Source organism: Sander lucioperca, chromosome 11, assembly GCF_008315115.2.
Source record: "Sander lucioperca isolate FBNREF2018 chromosome 11, SLUC_FBN_1.2, whole genome shotgun sequence".
NCBI classification, from domain to species: domain Eukaryota; kingdom Metazoa; phylum Chordata; class Actinopteri; order Perciformes; family Percidae; genus Sander; species Sander lucioperca.
This window is the reverse complement of record NC_050183.1, coordinates 16656209-16679039: the sequence shown is the minus strand read 5'-3', so window position 1 is coordinate 16679039 and position 22831 is coordinate 16656209. Positions and strand designations below refer to the sequence as shown.

At 41.0% G+C, this 22831-nt stretch overlaps 1 protein-coding gene and 1 long non-coding RNA gene across 4 annotated transcripts in view; one reads left to right on the top strand and one right to left on the bottom strand.

Moving 5' to 3' along the window:
- Positions 1-22831, bottom strand: part of phactr1 (phosphatase and actin regulator 1) — a 46617-nt gene that overhangs the window by 20515 nt on the left and 3271 nt on the right. Inside the window, exon 1 of one of the 3 annotated variants that reach the window (XM_036007272.1) lies at positions 6090-6483. The exons of 1 other annotated variant lie outside the window; for it this stretch is intronic. In XM_036007272.1, the coding sequence (XP_035863165.1) occupies positions 6090-6360 (271 nt within the window). In that variant the 5' untranslated portion in view covers positions 6361-6483. Of the gene's footprint in view, positions 1-6089; positions 6484-22831 lie in introns of those variants that run through there. One more of the 3 variants, XM_036007271.1, reaches the window with a different exon arrangement.
- On the top strand, positions 12809-21932 carry LOC118496259. The gene is made up of 3 exons (XR_004898802.1): positions 12809-12861; positions 19104-19107; positions 21921-21932. It is a non-coding gene; the product is annotated as an uncharacterized LOC118496259 (long non-coding RNA).

Below are 22831 nucleotides of genomic sequence, written 5' to 3'. Positions count from 1 at the left end.
GGTAAAGAAGAACGGGACGGTTGGGTGAAGAAGAACGGGACGGTTGGGTGAAGAAGAACGGGACGGTTGGGTGAAGAAGAACGGGACGGTTGGGTGAAGAAGAACGGGACGGTTGGGTGAAGAAGAACGGGACGGTTGGGTAAAGAACAACGGGACGGTTGGGTAAAGAAGAACGGTACTGTTGGGTAAAGAAGAACGGTACTGTTGGGTAAAGAAGAACGGTACGGTTGGGTGAAGAAGAACGGGACGGTTGGGTAAAGAAGAACGGGACGGTTGGGTAAAGAAGAACGGGACGGTTGGGTAAAGAAGAACGGGACGGTTGGGTAAAGAAGAACGGGATGATTGGGTTTAGGAAACGTGACACGCGGGACACGATCCCCGGTCTCCTGGGTGAAAGTCCTGTGTTGATTGACCCAGCCACCACCCCAACCACCCTCCTTTCATACTACTCGCTACCGTAGTCGCTCTTAGTGCTACGTCATCTTCAAACCCCGTGTAGCTGCTGCTCTCCCTGGTGCTTTCTACAAACACTCTGAAGGGCGCTTTTTGCGTCGCTTCTGACGCTGACAGCCACTGCCCAAACGTCCGTATTTTACGAGTTTGGAGTGAGAATGGGTTGATATACTACAAAAGAACAAAAATCATTTACATATAATAAATAACCTGTCCAAGCAGGCAGATCAGAGGTGCGTTCTGTCATGTGACAGAAAAGTTGCAGGTTCAATCTTCAGTAAGCAGCGTCTATCCAACCCAAAATGTCCATAAAGGGCGACCCTGGTTCGCATGTACACTGTAGGTTAGGGAATAGTAAACATATTTAAAGACAAAATACTTAGCACAGTGGTAGGTAATCATAACTAGAAAACACAATCCTCAAATCTGAACTGCATGCATCAAAATGCACATGGTGATTTGGGATTTTTGAAAACTACTGGAAGTATACAGTGTTTTTAGGAGGATGAACTGAGCTAAATGTCAAGTGGGTCAGTCTCTCTTTTGATGTTACCATCAAATACTGAATGCTGAAAATATGTTTTTCAAGTCAAGTAAGTCATGGCTACAATAATATGGCAACCAATTTCAAAAAGACAGCATTTAATGTAGAAAAATAGTTGCAACTGTGCTCATTCAAATATGTCTATTTTATGTCTAATTTAATAAGCACTTGATGAAATTTGTAGATGAGATCTGAAAAGAAATCTTAACAAATATCTGTTTAGGCACCCCATTAAAAAAAGAAAGCTAGACAATATTTTAAAGTGCAATTATCTACTGATACTCTTTCAACTAACATAAAAAAATCCCTGTTTTTGCAATGTGTTTGTTGCATAAGTTGATAACCATTAAAAAGATATATATATTTTCAGCCCTACCAGAAATGTACAGAAATATCCTTTCCGCTAAAGCCCAAAACGGTCTCCTAAGCCCCTCCCCCCACAAGGGAGAATGTGTGTGCATGAGCAGTGATTGACACTCAGTTAGACACCCCCCCCCCCCCAGCCCTGATTGGTGCATCTGAACAGGGAGCTGTGGATTTTTGCAAATCACACTACAGGCTGGAGGTGGTGCCAGAGGAGCCGGATTTTTTTTTTAAATGACCTGCTTCATGTAGTTCTACTGGAACATAGGGTCAGTTTCAGCAAATATGACAGAAAGTTAGTTTTATAAGTCTAACCTACTGCACCTTAAATATTTGCACACTTTCCCACTTTGTAGGGCTAAAACATGACTTCCATAATGGTATTGCTGGGTATTGAATCTCAATACTTTTTTTGGCATAGCATCAACAACTGTCAAGTGCTAAATGCTGCCATTGAGTGTTTGGTCAGATTCCTGATCTTGTTTGCTTTATTCTTTGATCAGAAAGTTCCTCACTTAAAACAAAACCTTGCCAATTTCAGATTATTCTTACCAGACAGAATGAGCCAAGGAAACGATGACCACAAACAAAAGCTGAACAGTATGTCGGTGGTAAGGAAGGAAAAACAAATCGGTGTGAAGCAGTAAGCAGCTGCAGACAGGACGAGACGTCAGCCTTCAGGTGGCCTTGTTACAAAAAGGGATGTCAGTTCCAATCTGTCCGAGCTCAGCAGCCACCATCGAGCGGGGCTTCAACAACAGCAACAACAACATCCAAACCCCCCCCCCCAACCACGCAACCCCAAACCCTCTCCCTGGTCCCTCCACAGCTGTCCCTGTGGTAGGTCTGGGTAGCACCCTGGTGTGAATATCAGAGAGCTTACGGAAACCTTCCCTGGACAAATAAAAGAAAGGTTCCCCCAAAGCAAACAACATTCACAATTTCATCAATATTTAAAGTAATGAAGACCATATTAGTGTTTTCACATCAGAAGGAGAACAGGGCTGGTCGGTCGGTCGGTTATTTGTCCGGTCGGTCGGTCGATCGGTCGATCGGTCGGCCGGTTATTTGTCCGGTCGGTCGGTCGGTAGGTAGGTAGATAGGTAGATAGGTAGGTAGATAGATAGATTTTATTAATCCCAAACTGGAAAATTACTGTGTTACAGCAGCAAGTTACAAGACATACACACTCACACACATACAGAAAATACACTAGAAATAACAGGTAAGATACAAAATTGATCAAATAAGATAATAAAAGATCAAAATACTAGAACACCTACTGAAAAAAAAAAGATACTTAGAGGAATGAAAAGAATGTACATGTATATACAAGTGTAGAATGAAATTTACAACCTACATACATAGTATACATTTTAAAATATAAAATGTATAATATTAAATATGGAGTAGCCAGTGTGCAAGTAGCATAATAGTGCAATATTGTCACACAGCTGTGAATTGTTGTACAGTTTTATGGATTGTGGCAGGAAAGATTTCCTGTAGCGGTCTTGTTGAATATCGTGACAACGCTATGACTTGCGATAATTAAACAGATATTAAAGCGTACTCAGTTCTGCATTAAAACAAATGAAATGGAATCATTTCCAACATTCTTTTATTGAACAAATTAAACATTTAATTGAATTTAAAAAGCATCACTAAAAAAAAGAATAACAGTTAAATTTTAACAGTACAGTCTTCTTTCACCTAACACAAAAAAATCTCTGAGTGTCTTTCGCGATTATGTCTCAACCTTTTGCGATGTGTGTATTGCGCCAGTGGATATAAAGAAACGACATGTTGTGCAGCCCTAGAGGAGATGTGGCGTTTTCATCTATGAGGTGATTACATCGTGGTTTTGAGGGGTCACGTTGAGCCTTCCTGACTCATCTTTGTCCCTGTAAACAGAGCGCCCTGTCCCTGCTGAGGTTGCCGGACCCCCTAAGCAGCGGAGTGAATCAGAGGGCTCAGACTCACACTGCAGGGAGACATTCCTTTCAGTCAGGCCCCGGGTCTGTTTTCTTGACTCACTCAACAACAAGCTCAGAGCAGCCAAACGCGATGACGCTGCCGGGCCTGAAACCGCTCACTGCATTAGCTGACTAATCCTGGTTCTCTGTCCATTCACGTTTTTGGATTAGTTTTTTTTTTTTTTTTGTGGTCTTACTGTTGGAAATGAGCTGTAATTAATCAATACGTGGTTGGGTCTTGTGTTGAGAGTAGGCATATAGATATTAAGCATCAATCTTCTGAATGACTGTATTGATCTGTGGTGGGAAAGTAGCTTGATAGATTTTCCAATTAAATCAACTTGTAAATGAATCAAATACATTCAGTGATTATAGCTCATCAGTTGACTGAGGAAATCTTTAGTCTTGGGTATGACCTTACCAAAGCAATTAGTCAATGAATTAAATAACTTAAACCTACATTGTGTAATTTTTTGAGTTGATTCTTAGCAGAAAACCCTTTGTTCTTTCACAAATATGTGCTCATTCATGTGTAATTACTTCCACTAACTAATCAAAGTATTCTCGTAAGCGTAGAATCTGACATTCAGAATCATTCAGAATTAGCCAAAGAGGGCCATACCTCCGCATTTCGCCCTCTTACACCTAGTGGCACCGTGACGAATGCCAGGGGGAGATTACTCGCCAGGGAAGCGAAAAAGAGAATTAAAACGACAACGCGACAGGCAAAGCAACAAGACCAAAGTTAATATTGGAGTGGCTAGTAGGGCTGTGCTCGATTGAAAAAATTCTTAGTCGACTAACACTCATTCAATTGTATCGACTAATCGATTAGTTGATTTAATCGACAGATAGATAGAATAAAATCTGAGTTTCTCCGCAAAAGAGTCATGCAATAGCACCACTTTAATTCTTGTGTTTACCAGAGATGTGCTCATACGTTTCTTGGAAATAAGTCATTCAGCATGAAAAAAGCATAAAACATGACTAATCGACTAAAGAAATCTTAGTTGACTAAGACCAAAACGACTAATCGACTAAGAGGGGGCAGCCCTAGTGGCTAGAACAGCTGCTTGTAAACGATGGAGATACTAAGAGCTAATTTCGGGTTCGGCCACCGTAGCAGTTAGAACGCGCTCGGAATGGGAGGGGCTAGAAAGTAATATTCAGTTGGTTGTCATATACAATTTCACCGCTAGATGGGAGAAATTCTTACATAATGTAGCTTTAAGAAAGAATTATTTTTCTAACAGTAGATTCTGCTCATTTATTAAGCAAAAATGCCAGAAATTTACTGGTTTAAGATTCTCTTAAGATTCTCTGGTTTAAGAATTAAGTTATTTGAAACTCTTTGTTATTTAGACAGCAATCTGCAGACGTAACTTTTGGCTCCGGGAACAGGCAATTTTTACAGTACTCATTTTATGGACTAAATAATAAATAATCCCCAATAAAAATAACCATTAGTTGCAGCGCCAATTAAGGTCTTGATTGAATAAGACATTAAAATTGACTTGTTTTTGTTGGAAACAAGTTTTTATAAATATAGTCACAGCTCTGGGTCTTGACTCAACACAACATGTTTAGCAATCTTCTCCATGACTGTATTGATCTGCAGACAGACAATAATACTAGAGAGAGATTTTCAAATGAACTCCACTAGTTGATTGATTGGACAGAGTTCACGGCCAGCTGGTCAGGGCAGCCGAAGATGCTGCGAGTGTGATGACACTCCTGCTGCGACAAGGAGTCCATACATCGATTAGTCGATTGACAGAAAACTAATTAACAGCAATGTTGGTAATCTTGTAATAGTTTGTATCATATACAAGCAAAAAAAAACATCCATCCTCTGTTCCAGCCTCTCAATTCTGAAGATTTGCTTTTTAAAATATCATTGTAAACTGAATATCTCTGGGTTTTGGACTGTTGTTCGGACAAGACATTTGAAGATGTAACCCAGGCAACTTTATGACATTTTATAGACTAAACGGATAATCAATCAATTTATTTATCCATTTGTCTTGTGAAATCATGAAAATACAATTTCAATGGATGGATTTTTACAAAAAGAGAGTGATTAATGGACATTCATGGAACATATTATTAGTAGCACCCTTGAGTAGAGCAAGTAAAGATTAAGTCATTTAAATTGACTGGCTGTTTTAATGGTCCTTTTTTTAGGGGGAGGGGGTGAGGGGGTTAGCTGTAACTCATTACCAAAACAGATACAGTTAAAATGATCTTCTGCAGGACAGCATCCATCTGTGGACAGATATTACGACTGTGGAGTGGGGCCATATTTTTCAATTAAATCAACAAGTCCATTAATTAGACATTCTGTGACTGACTGATTATTTCAGGCCTACATGCTGTGAAGGTGATGGTATAACACAAGTGGACCAAAGGACCGAAATGAATTGTTCATATGAATAACCAAATGTAGAATTCTGAAATCCACAGTAACTGTGTCTTAAGTAAAATCACAAACAGGCTACACATAACTGATTCAACGGGCTTTTACAATACCACGTAGTTATAGAGGTAATTGAAGGATGGTTAAGCCTTTATGGCTGATCTGAGTGTTGCTCCCGGTGCTGTAGAGCAGATTTCCCCCGGCAGGCAGGGAGCTTACACCGGGCCGGCAGATGATAATAATAATAATAATAATAATAATTTAAAAACAGAAGAGTAAAAACAGCTCCTTTTCCTCCCTGTCTGTCTATGTGGTAGTAAACTGAACCGTGTTTTCTCACCGTCCAGCGGCTCCACTCCCCGGCAGTTGCGGCAGATGTGTTTGATCTCTTTTCCCAACTGGCAGTGGATCATGAACGGCATGTTGTTGTTGTTTGCGGCGGGCTGGTGCTGGTACTGTTGCTGTTTGCCGCGGGACTTCATCCTGCTCAGGCAGAAAGCTCTCCTTCTCTTCCTCGGTTTCTGCTCCTCGGACACGGCTAAAGATGTGGGGTCGGTGGCAGAACCGAACCCGGACCATGAACACATCATGTCGCCTCCACGGCCCGCCATGTTTGAGCTGGACCGCAGAGCTGGACCAGGCTGGACCCTCTCGCCCTCTGCTGCGCTCCGGCTCAGCTCCGGTGGAGGGGGACTTTAACTGGTTTGGAGCTCTGTCCACTTATAACAAGTCACCCATTATTGAAACTAATAGTACTACTTCCGCCCAAATCTTACAAAATAAAATGAAATACAAAATATGAACTTAAATGATTAAAAGATGTGGCACTCCATATTCTTAACAAAAAAACATACATTACAATACGTGATTAATCTTATTTTGACAAAGTCCACAATCTACTCTGGATCTTTCTTCGTTAAGTCATGTGTATTTAAATCGTATAAATCGATACATTTCTTCGTCTTCTTTACTTTGTTTTGAAGGCTTACTTCACTTCCGATTTTAGCCCATGTCGTCGGCTGCACTTTGACGCAGTTTACCCTCCAGATTTAGCCAATCACGGCTCGCTGTTGAGAGCAGCGTCGCGGTGGTAGCCAATTAGGTTGAAGCGCCAGGAGATTTAGAATCAAAAGGGATTTAAAAAAAAAAATCGAAGTTCATATGATTTATACACCTCAGGTTAAAAACTACAAATTACATGAGTCTTTGTACCATGTCCATGAGTGACACAAAAGCTGGAAAAATAAATGTTTACATACAGCAATAAAACCCTCTGACAGGTTTCCATTAATCTTTTATTTTAATATTTAATCCTCGACTGTCTTAACCTTTTTTAGATTGGCATTGTATTTTATGCGTATATACATAAATAAGACAACAAAATCTGTAATTAAAAAGTACATAGAAATAATATATATGAACTTATACATATGATACATATATTATTTCTATGAACATGTTATTACTCATCTTTTTTGTAAACGTACTACATGGACATTGTACTGCATTCTGAATTCTGGTTATTTTAAATTACCACCATTTAAATTTTATAAATCAGCTAGACTCTTGGAACTCTTAAACAAAAAATGTAATTATTAAAACTATGACACAAATAAGATTTAAAAAAGGGATTGATTAAATTATTTGAATTAATTTGCACTCAGACTCTCATGAGGCTATGAGCCCACAGCGAGTATTAAAAGTAGCCTAATCAATAGGATCTTAAAATCAATCCTGAACTTCATTAGAAAGAAACCTATGGAGAAAAGCTAAGACAGCAGCAATATACGTTCCCACTGCAAAGCTCTCTGTGTTTTGTAGCCTGCTCACTAACATTTGCTCCATGAAAATTATGATTTACAGAAATACAAGGGTGAAAAATACTGGATGAAATTGGTTTGTTTCTCTAAATAAACACAAATTCATGCATTTTTTTAAATCATCATTTTTCTTGATTTCTTCATTTTGCTATCTATATTAAGGGACAGAAATAAATGTTTCTTTGTACTGCATCTCATGTTCTGTGCTAAATTTGAAATGCTATAAAAAAATAAATAAAAGTTGCTTGTTGGTTATGGTTGGTGGTTGGTTATCTGTGGAGGCCAACAAAGGGTCACAGGCTGTAGTTACGGATCTCTGCCAGCAGGGGGAGCTCACTCACAGGTAATACGGAAGAAATGATTTTGTCTCTATCTCAAAGCAGTGACAGACTGAGCCACAGGGTGCAGACTGGTGAGGAGGAGTCAGTGTCTAATCAGAAGCCACTCCGTTATCTCCTCCATTCCACTCCTCCATCCATTACAACACTGAGTTGGGGTACACAAAGCATACAAAGTCTTGGATGTGTTTGTGTGTGTGTGTGTGTGTGTGTGTGTTTGAGGCTATACATTATATGTTATTTATCAGTTTACTCATGTACAATGTGTGTGTGTTGAGCATGTATTTTACATAACGCTCAGATCAAAAGCATACGCTGCATTTTCCTCGCTGCAGACGATGAGTCACGAAGGCTTCAAAAATTCATAGTACATGGTTGTGTATCACAAGAGGAAAGGTGTAAGGTTTAGTGAACAAGCCTCCAGTCTAGTGAGCCCCTCTCTTTCAATTAGGCTTGCACGATATTGACAAAATGTGATATTGCGATATCGATTATGAATATTGCGATTTTAAAACATATGTAAATTTACAAAAGTTACGGGAAAACACATCAAAATAGATTCATAACAAATTCTTACAACACAAGGTTTATTTCAACTGACTGTCATATTGGACCGGTCCAACATGAATAAATAATTAACGAACATCTCTACAGAACAGGACATGTTTTACTGGTTGGACAGTATAAAATATATAAATAAAGAGAACAGGACAACTTTTCTTTCTCTTCTCTGATTCGTTCCATTTTGTTGTCTCTATCTATTTCTTCACTTACACTGTCACTCTGTTGAAATATGCACACACGTGGTACCCTCCATAGGGTTTGTCATGTAGTGGACCCGTGCGCTGTTGTGCAAGTGGCATGGTAACCACGGTAACTGGCAAATTAAATGATCATTGTAGCATTTCAAGCGGGCTCTAAATCAAACACAACTAAGCCACACAGCCAACGGACGGGACGCAGCGCTCCACAAAATAAACTAAATATTCCATACTTATTGCGACACTTTCGATATATTGCGATAACGATATTGAGTCGCTATATCTTGCACCCCTACTTTCAATAATGTATCAAACCTCCAGTCTTCCTCTCACTTACAAGCAGTGGTGGAGGAAGTATTCAGATCCTTTACTAAAGTAAAAGTAACCTAATAATATCACACCGTACAAGTGCTGCATTGAAAAGGTTACATAAGTAAAAGTAGCCTATGTAAGTATAATCAGCAAAATGCGCTTAATAGTATTAAAGGTAAAGTAGCCAATGCAGAAACATTTCCCCTGTGACTGTTATACTATTATATATGATATCATGAGATTACTATTACTCATGTTTTAATGTAAAAGCAGGATGTCACTGTTGTAGATGGTTAAAGTGGTTAAACTCATTTTTTAACGATCTTGTATAAAACGGCAATAATTATTATTTTCATTATGGATTAATCTGCTGATTATTTTCTCCCTAATCAATTGATTTCTAAACGTTCTGAAAATAGTGAAAAATTACATGACAATTTGCCCAGAGCCCAATGCTTCACACAATGCTTTGTTTTGTCCAAACTTTTGTCCAAATTAAATTTGCCAGACCTTCCTCCACAGCGCTGCGGAGGAGGGTCTGGCGAGTCCACACAGTATTCTGGGATGGGAGAAAAATGTGCTCTGGTTTATTGGCATTTCTTTAAACCAATCACAATCGTCTTGGGCGGCGCTAAGCACCGGACGGAGCCATGGTGCCCCTGCAAAATAGTAATGGGAAGGAACTTGTTTTGGTGGAAAATGTGTACGTTCAAAGGTTGTTTTAGTCGTGCAACAGAAAACTCAGATTGGACAGTTAACCATAGTCCACATAAATCCACTGGAGTTTAAAATGACAACACAAAGAAAGCGGAAGGTAACAGACATCCGACCGAAAAGAGGGACATTCGGCGGAAATTCCGGAGGCACCAGAGCAATCCCGGAAGTGGATCATCGTGGATATAGACTAGCCTCACATAGACAAACAACTGCTTTATGAAGAAGATGGTTAAACCCACAAAAGTTCTTGACTGAAGTAGAAACAAGAACCAAGTTAGAAAGACAATCTTTGCTCCTTATCTCAAGTATCACACAGGTTTCATTCTCTACTCTGTCGGTCTCATTCTGATGACTGGCCTGATTCATACCACCTCTTTCGCTGTTGTTGCTTTCTCTAATGAGGAGGAGATGTGAGACTAGAGCACTGGTGGTGTAGGGCTGATCAATAAATCCATAGTCTCACTCTCTTACACACAGGCTGAGACCTTTATGTCTCATGTGCCTGGGAGCCAAGGTGGCAGGACTGCAGGTATGATTCACATACAGAAGTGACACAGGAGAGCATTGATTGGTCTACTCTTAACTTACAGGAAGTGTTCAGATATTTTACTTAAGCACATTTTGCTGACAACATTTCTACTTAAGCATCTGTAAACATTCGTTATGCAGGTTGGCCCATTTCAGAGTGTTAAGCTGCAGACACACTGACCAGACGGCAGAAAAGGCAGTTGGACTGATCAGTCTCCCCGAGTTGGTCCAAAAAGTGCCTCGGAATACACCAAAGCGACGAGACGTAATACGTCTCCATAACAGCAGGCGGCCCTAATCTGTATTGTTGCCCAAAAATGAAAACCGGCAGCTGATTGGACGAACGAGTCACGTTGGTCTGGTTTCTCCAGAAATTCAAAGACAGACTGTCATGGCAGGTTGTTCAGAATACAATCTCATATTGTACTAAAATAGTTCACCGAAACGTGTTTCTGAAAAGATTTTAAGCGAGAAATAGGCCGTGCAGTTGCTGAATCTGTCTTCATTTCAGATCGACAAAGGTCAGTTTAAAAGATTTTCGTCATATTTTGAGAGAGTCTAGTCACGCTCATTCTGCTCCCCGTTTCCGGGTTAGCACTCTACCAATCACATGGGTCATTTGAGTCTGACTGCCGGCAGTGCCCGCCCCGCCGATTATACATGTCAAATCGGCCAAAATGAAGGCCGACGGCCCCTCGGACGGACGACAGCACGGAACACACCGAACAGACTCGAGTGACTGACCTCGCCAGACTGTACAACGGCCGATTATCGGCTTGGTGTGTCAGCGCCTTTATATTCGTCGGTCCACCACTTTGGGGCAGACTGAAATATCTAAACAACTATTGGAGGGGTTGGCATTATATTTGGTACAGATATTCATGGTGCCCTGAGGATGAATCCTAAATACTTTGGTGATCCTCTGACTTTTTATCTAGCGCCACCAGCAGGTCAACACCTGACTGTGTCCAAAACTTTGACCAATCTACACTCTTTCCCATCATTCTCAGCTGTACTTTGTGTTTAGTGCTATTTAGCAAATGTAAATGAAGATGGTGAATGCAGAAAACATTTGACCTGCTAAACATCAACATGTTAACATTGTAATTGTGAGCATGTTAGCATGCTCACATAAGCATTTAGCTCAAAGCACGACTACGTGCCTAAATAGAGGGTTTTCACCGACGTCATGTTCTGGGCGGTAACCTAGATGCGCGGCCATATTGGAGGCACTCGGTGTAAACAACTGAATGGAGTAATGGAGTATTGTGCACTTTGGATACTTTAATACTTTATGTCTAAACAACAGAAAAGCTCATCAAAACGCGTCCAAGATGCAAAGGCATGGAAGGACTTGGACCACAAAAAAGGCGCGATATTTTGAGAAATTACAGTTTACTGGCAGTGCAGATCCCTACAAGTTGGCTCCCTCTTCTTGGATCCATGGCGACCCGGTGATTCTTCCTTCAGTTGCATATCCCGATATAGTCAACTACCTGTTTTTTTCGCCGAGCCCATACACAGCAGAAGACCTTAAATCCTACAAAGGTTTGGAGGCTTTTAACCAGATGGTGTGTGGATGGGTGAGGGAGACGCAGTACCAAGTCATTAACGACCGTTGTGTTGTGAAGTCCAAAGTAAGTAATGCAATAACGTCTTTAATCAACCTAACCTTAACTGTATGATATCATTGCGATACTCAAGGTGTAGCCATTTCAAAGACCGAACAAGACAGATTTGTCCCTCGTAGATCCTGGTTGAGCTTTGCCAACCACAAGCGCCTCTTTTCCTCTGATAACTTCTAGCATTCCTCTCCCTGGTTTTTAATAATGTTTGGAAGTCAATAATATTCCAAATGTTTTTCTCGGTCTGACCTATTGGTACAACCTAAAACACGGCAATAATTAACCATTTTCCTTGACGCCGTTCGGGATCTACTTCATTGCCTGTGCTTTGTTGTGATGCGGAGTACCTCCAACATGGCGACTTCTGGTCTGATGACGCGTCGTGAAAACCCTCTATACAGCCTCACAGATCTGCTAGAGTAGCTGAAGAATCCTAAACTGATTGCATGTAAAGGGGTGCTCCAGTGTTTAAATGTTGCACTTCAATAAAGTTGGGTAAGCCACAGGAGACAAAAGAATAGCAGCAGAGACCAAGATACCCATCCAGTCAAGATCCAAATGACTGGAATCCGACATTTAAAACAGTGCTGCATCTTTGTGCATCTTTTCTGTTTAGATACTTTCTGAGTCTGGTAAATGTCGGCATCTTTTAAATGCCGCATCCCCAATTTGTAACATTGGCTATCTGTTATAAAGATTAGAGACTTGACAAAGCTCCTCCAGAGCCACAGAAGACATTATGCAACAGTCCTCCTCGGTCAGTAAACTGACCATTATGTTTAAAATAGACTTCTCCTTTAATCAGCAAAGTAACCATTGACCAAAACTGTTGAAATAATACCTTGTACTTAAGCAGTCCTTAGTTACTGAAGACAGCACCTTTATCCAAAGAGCTTTAGAGCTTTGCCTCTCACTCACTGCTTCACACACAGATGGCAGTTTAACAACGATCAGGCATTGGGTAGTCTGGATCAACTGAAGTACGTTTCCAGGATAAACGCCTGACATCCGGTGTATCAGGCTTTGTCCCTCACCTTTCGCTCTGTGTGTTGTCATTCTCAAAATCCCTTCGCTTCGGGAAACAAATTTCGAGCTAGCAAGCTACCCGCCGAAAATGTCAGGTTTTGAAGAAAATTTAAATCGTGCAACATGGCAGGCCTGCTTGGTTCTTTGGGGGAATGATTGTAAAGATTTACAAAGAATATGTTAACGGCATTTCCTCTCTAACTGGGACGTTTTGGGACCGATTGGTGGGATTTCTCTAGACACATTACACATGGCGATACACTGGTTAGAGTAAATGAGGTTTAACCATGTATCCAGCTAATTTAAATAGCTCACGTTACTGTATTGTGTGAACAGTTAACTTCATTTAATATTGTATGTGGCTTTTCCTGTGGTGCAAATGTTCCACCAACACAAGTTCCTTCCCCGGGACTATTTAGCAGAGCCACCATTGCTGCGTCAGGACCGCCCAAGACGACTTTGATTGGTTTAAAGAAATGCAAACAACCCAGAGCGTTTTTTTCTCCTAAACCAGAATGTATGTGTTGTGCAGCCAGACCTTACTCCACAGTGCTGTGGAGATAGGTTTGGCAATGCAAAACTAGGAATTGGGGTTCAGTGTCTTTAGTGTCACTCTGACATGTGGACAGGAGGAGATGGGGCTGCTCTACCTCCTGAGCCACAGTTGCCCTATTGCAACTTAGAAGTACACTTGGTTTATTTACTATTTTTTAAGCTCACAGTATGGTACAGCATGCTGTAGTCAGGTAATTCCTTATGTGCCTCATGACGCAATAAGGTGTTATGTTCTGTACATGTATGTCTTCAAATTAATATTGGTCCAGAGTTGGTTTATAAGTAGCACACACTATGATTCATTTGAATGCTGGCGCTGCACTCAGTGCAGTCTTCATCGAGTTAATGTCAAACTTGTATCCTGAGACAATCAATACACCACTATTTCGAAACACAACCTTATTTGAAATAAAAAACGCTCACAGTGCAGTCTAATTAGATGAAGCTATTTTCATTTTACTTTTTCATATTTTTACCTCTTCATACCCTTAGAAGGATATCTCATTTCATTCCACTATGCCTTGTTAATCTGAATTTTAAAGGTGCAGTAGGTAAGACTTATAAAACTAACTTTCTGTCATATTTGCTGAAACTGACCCTATGTTTGAGTAGAACTACATGCAGCAGGTAAATTAAAAAAGAATCTGGCTCCTCTGGCACCACCTACTGCCTGTAGTGTGATTTGCAAAAATCCACAGCTGTTCAAATGCACCAATCAGGGTCAGGGGGGGTGTCTAACTGCGTGTCAATCACTGCTCATGCACATACATTCATTCTCCCTTGTGGGGGGAGGGGCTTAGGAGACCGTTTTGGGCTTTAGCAGAAAGGGAGGAGGGACTGAGAAGTTACTGATGTTCAAATTTTTTGGCTAAATTCTGAATCTTCACAATCCTACCTACAGCACACACAAAGGGCTCAGTGGGGGCACAAAGGGTTGGCAGGTTACAGCTCAATATGCCGCTGACAGTAATGGACTTCATGCCTCAATGTGACAAGTCCGAGCACTTTCTGATTCAGAAATATACCACCTCATACTTACACACAAGTACAGTCAGAAATACATGTGTGAATGCATACACACACACACACACACACACACACACACACACACACACACACACATACACGAGACCACAGGTGTGCTTGTCACATCAGAGATGGCAGACAGCCTGTGGTGTGTACAGCTGTCAGATCATTTTCTATCTGTGAGACACTGCGCTCTTTACATCTGTCTCACCATAAACCATCCTGTCCAACAGCATCTATCTTCTGGTTCCAGCAGTCTGAGCACGTACTTCACATGAACCGTCCACTCCTCGGCTCAGCGGTGTCATCACGTCAGCACACAGTAAGACTTATCTTGGTGTCTTTGTACTGTGATGGAGAATCATCTCAACCTTGACCTGCCTGAGCTGTGAGTCACAGCTTCACGTTGCCGAGTCTGCCTGACAACTCTAACAAGCTTCCACACCCACTCTGAAGCTCGGTAACAAACTCGTTTAGTATTGGAAAATAAATCTGAGTTTAATTTTTGTAAAGTACATCTGATTGTGGCTCAGGGTGGCCATATTTTTGCATGTAATTAAGTGCCTCTGCAGAAGACCCTTAGTATGTGGGTTTCTGTTCTCTCAGTGCTGTTTTGTGTTTTACCTTTCTTTCTATGTTTAAGCTGAATAAGTGATTGTGTTTTGCTATTGTTGCTCTATGACTCTGAACAGCCTCCTGCAAAGTCTAAGAGAAGTATGTGCACAGCCATTATTTCTCAGTTTATGCCCTTGATTTGATACCTTTTGTTATGTGGGTTGCACACTTACAGTAATTCTGTTTGTCTTAGATGTTGTCTTTCGCCTATTTTTCCTCCCTCTTATCCCTTTTCTTCTTCCTGTAAAGCTCCTGTTAATTTGCTATTGCAAAAATTTGCTATTACTATTGCGAAAATTGCTATGTGAAATTAAGTCAAATAAATCCGTTAAACTGACTTTCAAATCATGCCTTTAAGCTAAATGTTGCAGACTTTAACAAACATATGGAGCTGTTAATGCACTGCTGCTCCACTCCGAGAGTAGTGTGTAAGTAAGAAAAGCTCATTTTTATAGCACTTTTCACAGATAAAAATCACAAAGTGCTTCGCAATAAAGTGAAATATAATACATAAAAGACATAGGAATACAAAGGAAAACAGGTACATAAAACCAGACAGCCCTTGTCTAACTAAAAACCTGTTTGAATAAGAAAGTCTTCAGCTGCTTTTTAAAAGAATCAACAGAATTTGAACAACGTAAAGAGAGGGGCAGTGCAAATTGTAAAACCCTTTGACACAAACGTGCCTTTTCAGAAATAAATTCCCAGTTACTCCAAAGTCTTCACTGTGGACAGTCTTCATTGGAATTACTTTCTACCAAAGAATTTTAAAAAAACAGAACTAAACAGCAGTGAGCCTTTGCAGAGGTAGTACAGAAAGTCATTTGTCAGTATCCTGAAAGACCAGGACATTGGAAAAACTCAACAGCAGGGAATCTTTGCAGAAACTAAGTCATTTGTTGATGCTTTGAATACCAAATTCCATTCACCTCCACTGTTTTAGGCTAGCTGTACATTTTTTGTAAATTTGTATTCGCCACTTGGATATACAGTACGTTTGTACATTCTTTCCTTTGTATTTTTTAATCTTTATTTTTGAACAGTTGTTCTTGTATTCTATCCTATTTATTATTTCTTGTATATTCTGTATGTGTGCTGTGTGTCTTATATTTTGCTGCTGTAGCACTTTCCCAGTTCGGGAAGTCAATCTAATCTAATCTAGTGACGGAAGTCTCAGGCAAATAAAACCCTAACTATCATCCTCTTGTGTAAAGAGCTTACATTCATGATGAAGTGAAATTTAAAAAGTGAGAAAAATGAGCAATTAGTCAAAAAGAAATCATCTTAAACTACATATGATAGTGGGAACATGAAAGTAGATTAATGTTCTGTTGTTTACCCAAGTACGGACACTAGTGTACACTGGCACAACGTGTCCATTGGTTACTTGTGTCACGTTTTTTTGTACACAAGTATGTGAAGGTATCAGTAGAACTATAGTCTATTGATAATGTGGAATTATTCATTATACAGTATTTATTCATTGTATTGACAATATGGAAGTATCAATGTAACGTCTTGTTTTGCTTTATCTTTTGTGTGAACCCCAGGAAGAATAGTTGTTACTACGGTAACAGCTAATGGGGATCCTAAATAAAGAAATAAATGATCACTGCCGTCTTTCTGATTAATTGTCATACTGGACGAGCACATGACCTTCCCTCTTCTCTATTTCTGATGACCATTCATTACCCCTCCATGCAGTATCACCTCCTCATCCCATCTGGGCTTCTATCTCCATCAGGCAGAAAATATTAATCATCCTCTGGCCTTTGATGATGCTGCTGCTAATTTAGGCCCTGCACTGAGGCTACGGTCCTGACAGAGATTTAGTATGCAAAGTCAATGTGCTGCTCTGTCGCCGAGACAGGAGAGGTGGAGACCAGGTGGAGCCCTAAAACAGACTCCCCACCATTTCCCCCACCAGTTCACCTGTCCACCCACTCCGATTAAGATGCCGGCCAGTTTAAGCGGAGCAGATTAATCGCCTCGTCAAAAATCTGAGGCTCTGGGTGTTCCCGCGTGACAGAAGTAAATTGTTTGGATTTGAATGGATGGAAGAGGCTAAAGGCGTGGAGGTGGTGTTTTGTAGATGATTATCTGTACGGCAGGGGCACTGCCCAGTTCCTAACTCTAGCAGACTTCACAGCATCGCTCTTCAGGAGACAAACAGGAAGTGTGATGGGGCAAAGAGAGGTTTCTTCCTCTCGGCTTCCAGTGGATAAACTACATCTAAAGTCGACAAAATTGTTGTCATCATCACTCCGGGAGAGAAAATTAACATTAGACATCCAAACACTCTAATATCGTCTGGGTGATATGTTTATTATTATTATTATTAGGGTTTCTACAGTGTTCACCGAATTCAAGGCTTTTTAAGACCTTTTGAATACCTCATAAAATGCAAATGCAATTTAATACCCCTTTCACTGTCATATCGGTCAAAGAATGGTGGAAAAAACAGTAGGGACAGTGAGACCTGCAGCATCTTATTAAGTACATTAATTTATTGAGATTTATTGTCAGTAGTTCGCAGCTGTATACAACATGAGTTCATAGTAATATAATTACAGTAATCAACTAGCGTGACCTGGGCCCAGATAAGTGGCAGAAAATTAATTGATGGATTAACCGATTCACAAATAATTAATTAAGTTTAGTTAATTGAAGTTATATAATAAGCTATAATTGACACTTGCTCATTATGAGTCAGTGAGCTTCCAAGGTACTGAGGCTAGCTAGCAGTAGCAACAGTGCTTGCTACAGGTCTGATGGTGCTCACTGAAACTTGCCAGTTGCACTAGTTGAACTAGAAGGAACTGGAAACGCCATATCCAGAGGCAAGAGAGCCACGGAAAGAGAGATCCATAGTTATGTAGTTCTTCCTTATCCAAATTAGGTCTAATGACAGAGGGTGTCATATGTTGTACTGTAGATTGTGAAGCCCTTTGAAGCAAACTGGTGATTTGTGATTTTAGGCAATAATAAATAAAACTGATCGTCGAAAGCTCCTTTCGTACATGTACTGCAACCCTGAACTCATCTAGACATTACCCGGCGGAGCTGTACGTGAGAACACAAATGTCCCAATCAGTTGAACAGGACATTAAACAGACTTTACCCTGCCAGCTGCTTAATACAAAGTCTGTGTAACGTCTGATTGAGCCTAATAGAGCCACTCATTGTGTGTGTGAGAATTCACAGTGAGAGAGTGGGCGTGATGATGGTGTTTCTATCATGCGGCTTGCGCGAAACCGGAAGAAAACAAACATCAGAGGGTAAAATAGAAGAAGGGTGATTTACATGAAGATGGCAACGAAAATGTCTAACTGGAGAGACAACAAGATTCGAGAACTTTTGTCTGTAAGGGCCAACGCTGAAATCAACAGCCAAATCCAGCGACTGGCAAGAGACTCCGTTGTTTATGACCAAATTACGCAGCGGCTCCGTGACGCGGTGTAATGTCCGGCCTCCTGCATGCTCTACCCAGCACCAACCCTTGTCCAAACCAAATGGAGTATTTCCAGTAAGTGAGAACATGTCTGAATCTATCTAGAGGTTGTACCAGAAAAGGTTTATGTGGTTTGTATATTTTTGTTGTACTGCACATTGCTGCAGCTCCTTTTTTCACCCTGTGTGTTGAGCTCTCTGTTTTAGCTACAGAGTGAGGCATCACACTTCTGTTCCATCTTTGTTGGGAGTCGCACATGCTCAGTGCCAACCTGATCTCACAGAATTCTGTGAAATTAACACGGCCCCTTAACTCAAAATCTGGGGCAATTTCACAGTATCGCAAAACATTCCGTGATGGGCCCACGGAAGAATTCTGTGAAATGAACACGGTTCGCCGAAAATTCTGTGATGGGACCACGGTAGAATTGCGTTTAATAAACACGGCACCTTAAGTTAAGGAAAAGGTCATGGGTGGGCTTACGGTTCCGTGACACGCTGGAAGAACGGGACGGAAAAGAAGAAAGCGACTTTAGGAAACGTGACATGGGGGACACGAACCCCGGTCTCCTGGGTGAAAGTCCTGTGTTTGACCCAACCACCGCCCCAACTAACCTCCTTACGTGGAATTTCGGCCTTACATACTACTCGCTACCGTAGTCGCTCTTAATGCTACGTCATCTTCTCATTGACTTTACATTGGCATTGTTTTCCGTGGTGGTCACACGGAATTTTCACACATTCCGTGCCACTACCAAGTAATGCGCTGTTACTGTTCGTGATCATTTCACGGAATTCTGTGAGACCAGGCTGGCAGTACCTAGGTAAGGACTACTAGCCAGTCAGAAGCAGAGATAAGGGCGTGCCTCGCTAGCAGCTAGGCGAGCATTATAACGTGTGTTACAAAGTGACCACGTTTGTCTCTGAAGTAAAGGCTGGACTACAATAGAGCTGTTTGGAGCAGTTTGTGAACAGTGTTTTCTGTTGGAGATGGTAAGTCCCTTTGGGGGGGACTTTGGGCTTTTTCACTTTGTAAACCTATAACGTGCACAAAAAAGATATATAACACAATAAAGGAAAGGGAAAAAGCCTAAAAGCATAATATGAGCACTTTAAAGGGAAACTGAAGTTCATATTAGAAAGCATCTTAAGATAAATGTGAAAATCACCAAATCTGGTTTTACAGGGTTTTGTCTAGAGATTATTTAGCAGCACCACAGCAGCAAACACACGGGGACAGGAACTAAGGTGTGATGTGATAAGGAAAGACAAACGAAGTCTGTGATTTCAAAGGCCACACCAAGTTTAATGTTTTCTCTCCTTCATAAAGTTTATTGATCTCCATCTCTCTCGCTGCAATTCATTGTTCAAACGCCTCAACACTCCCCCCCCCTCCCTCCCTCCCTCCCTCTCTCCTCTCTGTGACTGGACCCGCTATGTGCTGAATTAATACAAAATGACAGAACAGCAGAGCTGTAGGAGCTTTTGTGTGTGTGTGTGTGTGTGTGTGTGAGAGAGACTTGGCATATCACCGGGTAATGAGTCACCCTCTCTTCTCTATCTGTCTCCTGTATGCGGCTCATCTGTTTTGATGGTGGCCTTCATCACTACAGACAGGATACTTGAGGAAAAAACAAAAACAAACCCAAAGCACTGAAACACAGAATACCGTTGATGTGTCTTGCCTCTCTGGCTGTATTTTGTGGTTTGGTTGTGTATTTTTTTTCTCGGCCCGAGGACAGCTCCTGCAGCTACCCCCCACAGCTGTGCACAGGGTTGAACCACAAGAGGGCACACTTAAAAAAACCACGGGGGGGACACATATCAAAGAGAGGCTCACAGACTGGCTACAAAACATGGAGGAGTACAACACAGTAGGCACCCAAAGGGATTAAGACTGAATACTGAAATTACAGAATGCACCATGCACAAGAAATAGAGCCTGACCTGAATTAGACCTGAATACTAAGTTATTAGTATGTATTGTGAGGTTTTGGCAAACAACTTGAGAGAAGGAGAGGGGGAGTGGGTACAACCAATGATAAATTAGACATAACGCTTCCTGGGATAAGCCAAATGTAGTTACAGACACTGTGAATCTTGTCATGACCTAAAATGTACTCTAATTGCAATCTTTAATTCCAATATAATTAAACTAATCCTATATCTACAACAACACATGACATCAACAAAGCTATCCAATGTCCAGTCACTGTCTGGAATCTCTATGTGGTCACAATAAAAAGCACCCGAGCATGATAAGCATGAGAGAATAAATGTCATGCACTGATGCTACAAAACACTTCACAGACTGAGGATACACAACAGTGCGCAGGTCTCCAAGTGTGTTTTCCTTTAAAGCCACACTTCTATGTGCTCCTGTACTCTGACATCACACCAACTAAGAGACTTTCCCAAAGATTATTTGATTATTTAAATAGTTGTCAACTATTAAATTAATCGCCAACTCTTTTGATAATCGATTTAAAGTCATTTCTTATGAAAGCAAAGTACAAATTCTCTGATTCCAGCTACCTAAATGTGAATATTTTCTAGTTTCTTCTCTCCTATGTGACAGTAAACTGAATCCTATTTGAGTTGTGGACAAAACAAGACATTTGAGGACGTCATCTTGGGCTTTGGGAAACACCGATCGACATTTTATAGACCAAACAGCTAACTGAGTAATCGTGAAACTAATCGACAGATGAATCGACAATGAAAATAATCGTAAGTTGCAGCCCTACTTTCCCACCATCTTGATTGTCAACTTAGGTCTGGTTTTAGGTTTTCTCTCTCTGCTCAATGGTTAGCTTGTCTGAGCTGAATGGACGAACCTGCGTGCCAGCGGAGGAAGAGTGGGGGGTTTTGTATGTTTGGTGGGAGGCAGCATGGCAGGAAATACTCCTCTGCATTTAAAGCTCTCAAGCTTCCTCCCTGTGTCCCTTTTGTATTCTGCCCAGGTAGTTCTACCATGCAGATAGCAGTGTTGATGTCTGTTAGGGCTGCACAATTAATAGCAATTTTATCGAAATCGCAATATGGACTAGGGCAATATTCAAATCGCAATATCAGTCAAAATAATCGCAATTAGATATTTTCCTCATATCGTGCATCCCTGCTATCTGTGCATGAGAAAGAGAGAAAAGAGTATAACTCAGATAGTGGGAGGTGGTGTGTGTGTGTGTGTGTGTGTGTGTGTGTGTGTGTGTGCACTGTTCCCACTATATTCTATGGACGACAGCCAACTCGGTTTCTTTTTCACTGTGCCAGTCTTTATGTTGCCAACATTCAAAAAGCCTGCCACCCTGTCCTCCTCCTCAGACTCTCCCTGCTCCTCCACCTCCTCTCATTTAAGACCTCTCTGTCTCAGTCTTTCATTCAGGTCTTTATTAGAGCTCTCTGTGTTTGAATGAGAGCGTGGTAATGCCTGCGTCTTGGTCTTTGTGAGAAGCGCTAAGCTCTTAACTGAGCTGACCTGGATTTACGTTGCTGGAGCAGAGCGGTGCTGCCTGGGATCTGGACTGGCTGGAAATGGTGAAGTGCAGCAGGAATGCCAATAGAAAGGCTTTGAAATGGATCTGGTCTCATTAAGTGGCATTACAAACCCTGTAATTTAAGGTTATTCTAATTAGCTTCCTTAACCATGATTGACCAGTAGGTCCATTATTACAAATGCTATTGTACTTATATTTGCTGTATTAAGACTCAATCATAGAACTACATAGTGTGAAACCCACAGAATATTTTCACACTCTGAGCTCTACAGAGCTTTTCAGCCTCTTTCAGCTTATTGTTTTGGTTTTACCGCAGTCCGAAACTCTCATCAGCCTTGTATTTAGCAGCTGTTTTTCAGCGAACAACCTCTGAAAAGCACACTGTACTCTACGTGCCCAGCACCAAACAGTGGAAAGACAAAGTTAGAGAGTAGCTGGTGAAGGAAGTGGAACATGTAGCAGCTAAAGAGCCAGATATATTTCTCGGGAGAGAAACCAGAGCCAGAAGGAAAGTGAACATTTGATTCAAATTCATCAGTTGGACAAAAACCCGACACACGACGAACACTTATGTTGTACCGTTTCTACTGGATGTGCAAGTAGGCAAATGTTTGCCAACACATTAGCCGTGATAGTACAAAGTCCAAAGGCCATAACACATCAGCTGTCTGTCCGTCAATTTGTTTTGCAGTTCAACTGCCCCCTAGTATAAATTAGATAATTTGTGATTGCCTTCCAAAATTAGAAAGTGTTTTCTGATCTGTCACCCTATCTGCAAGACGACATTGCTCGTCAGCGCCATCTAAAATCCT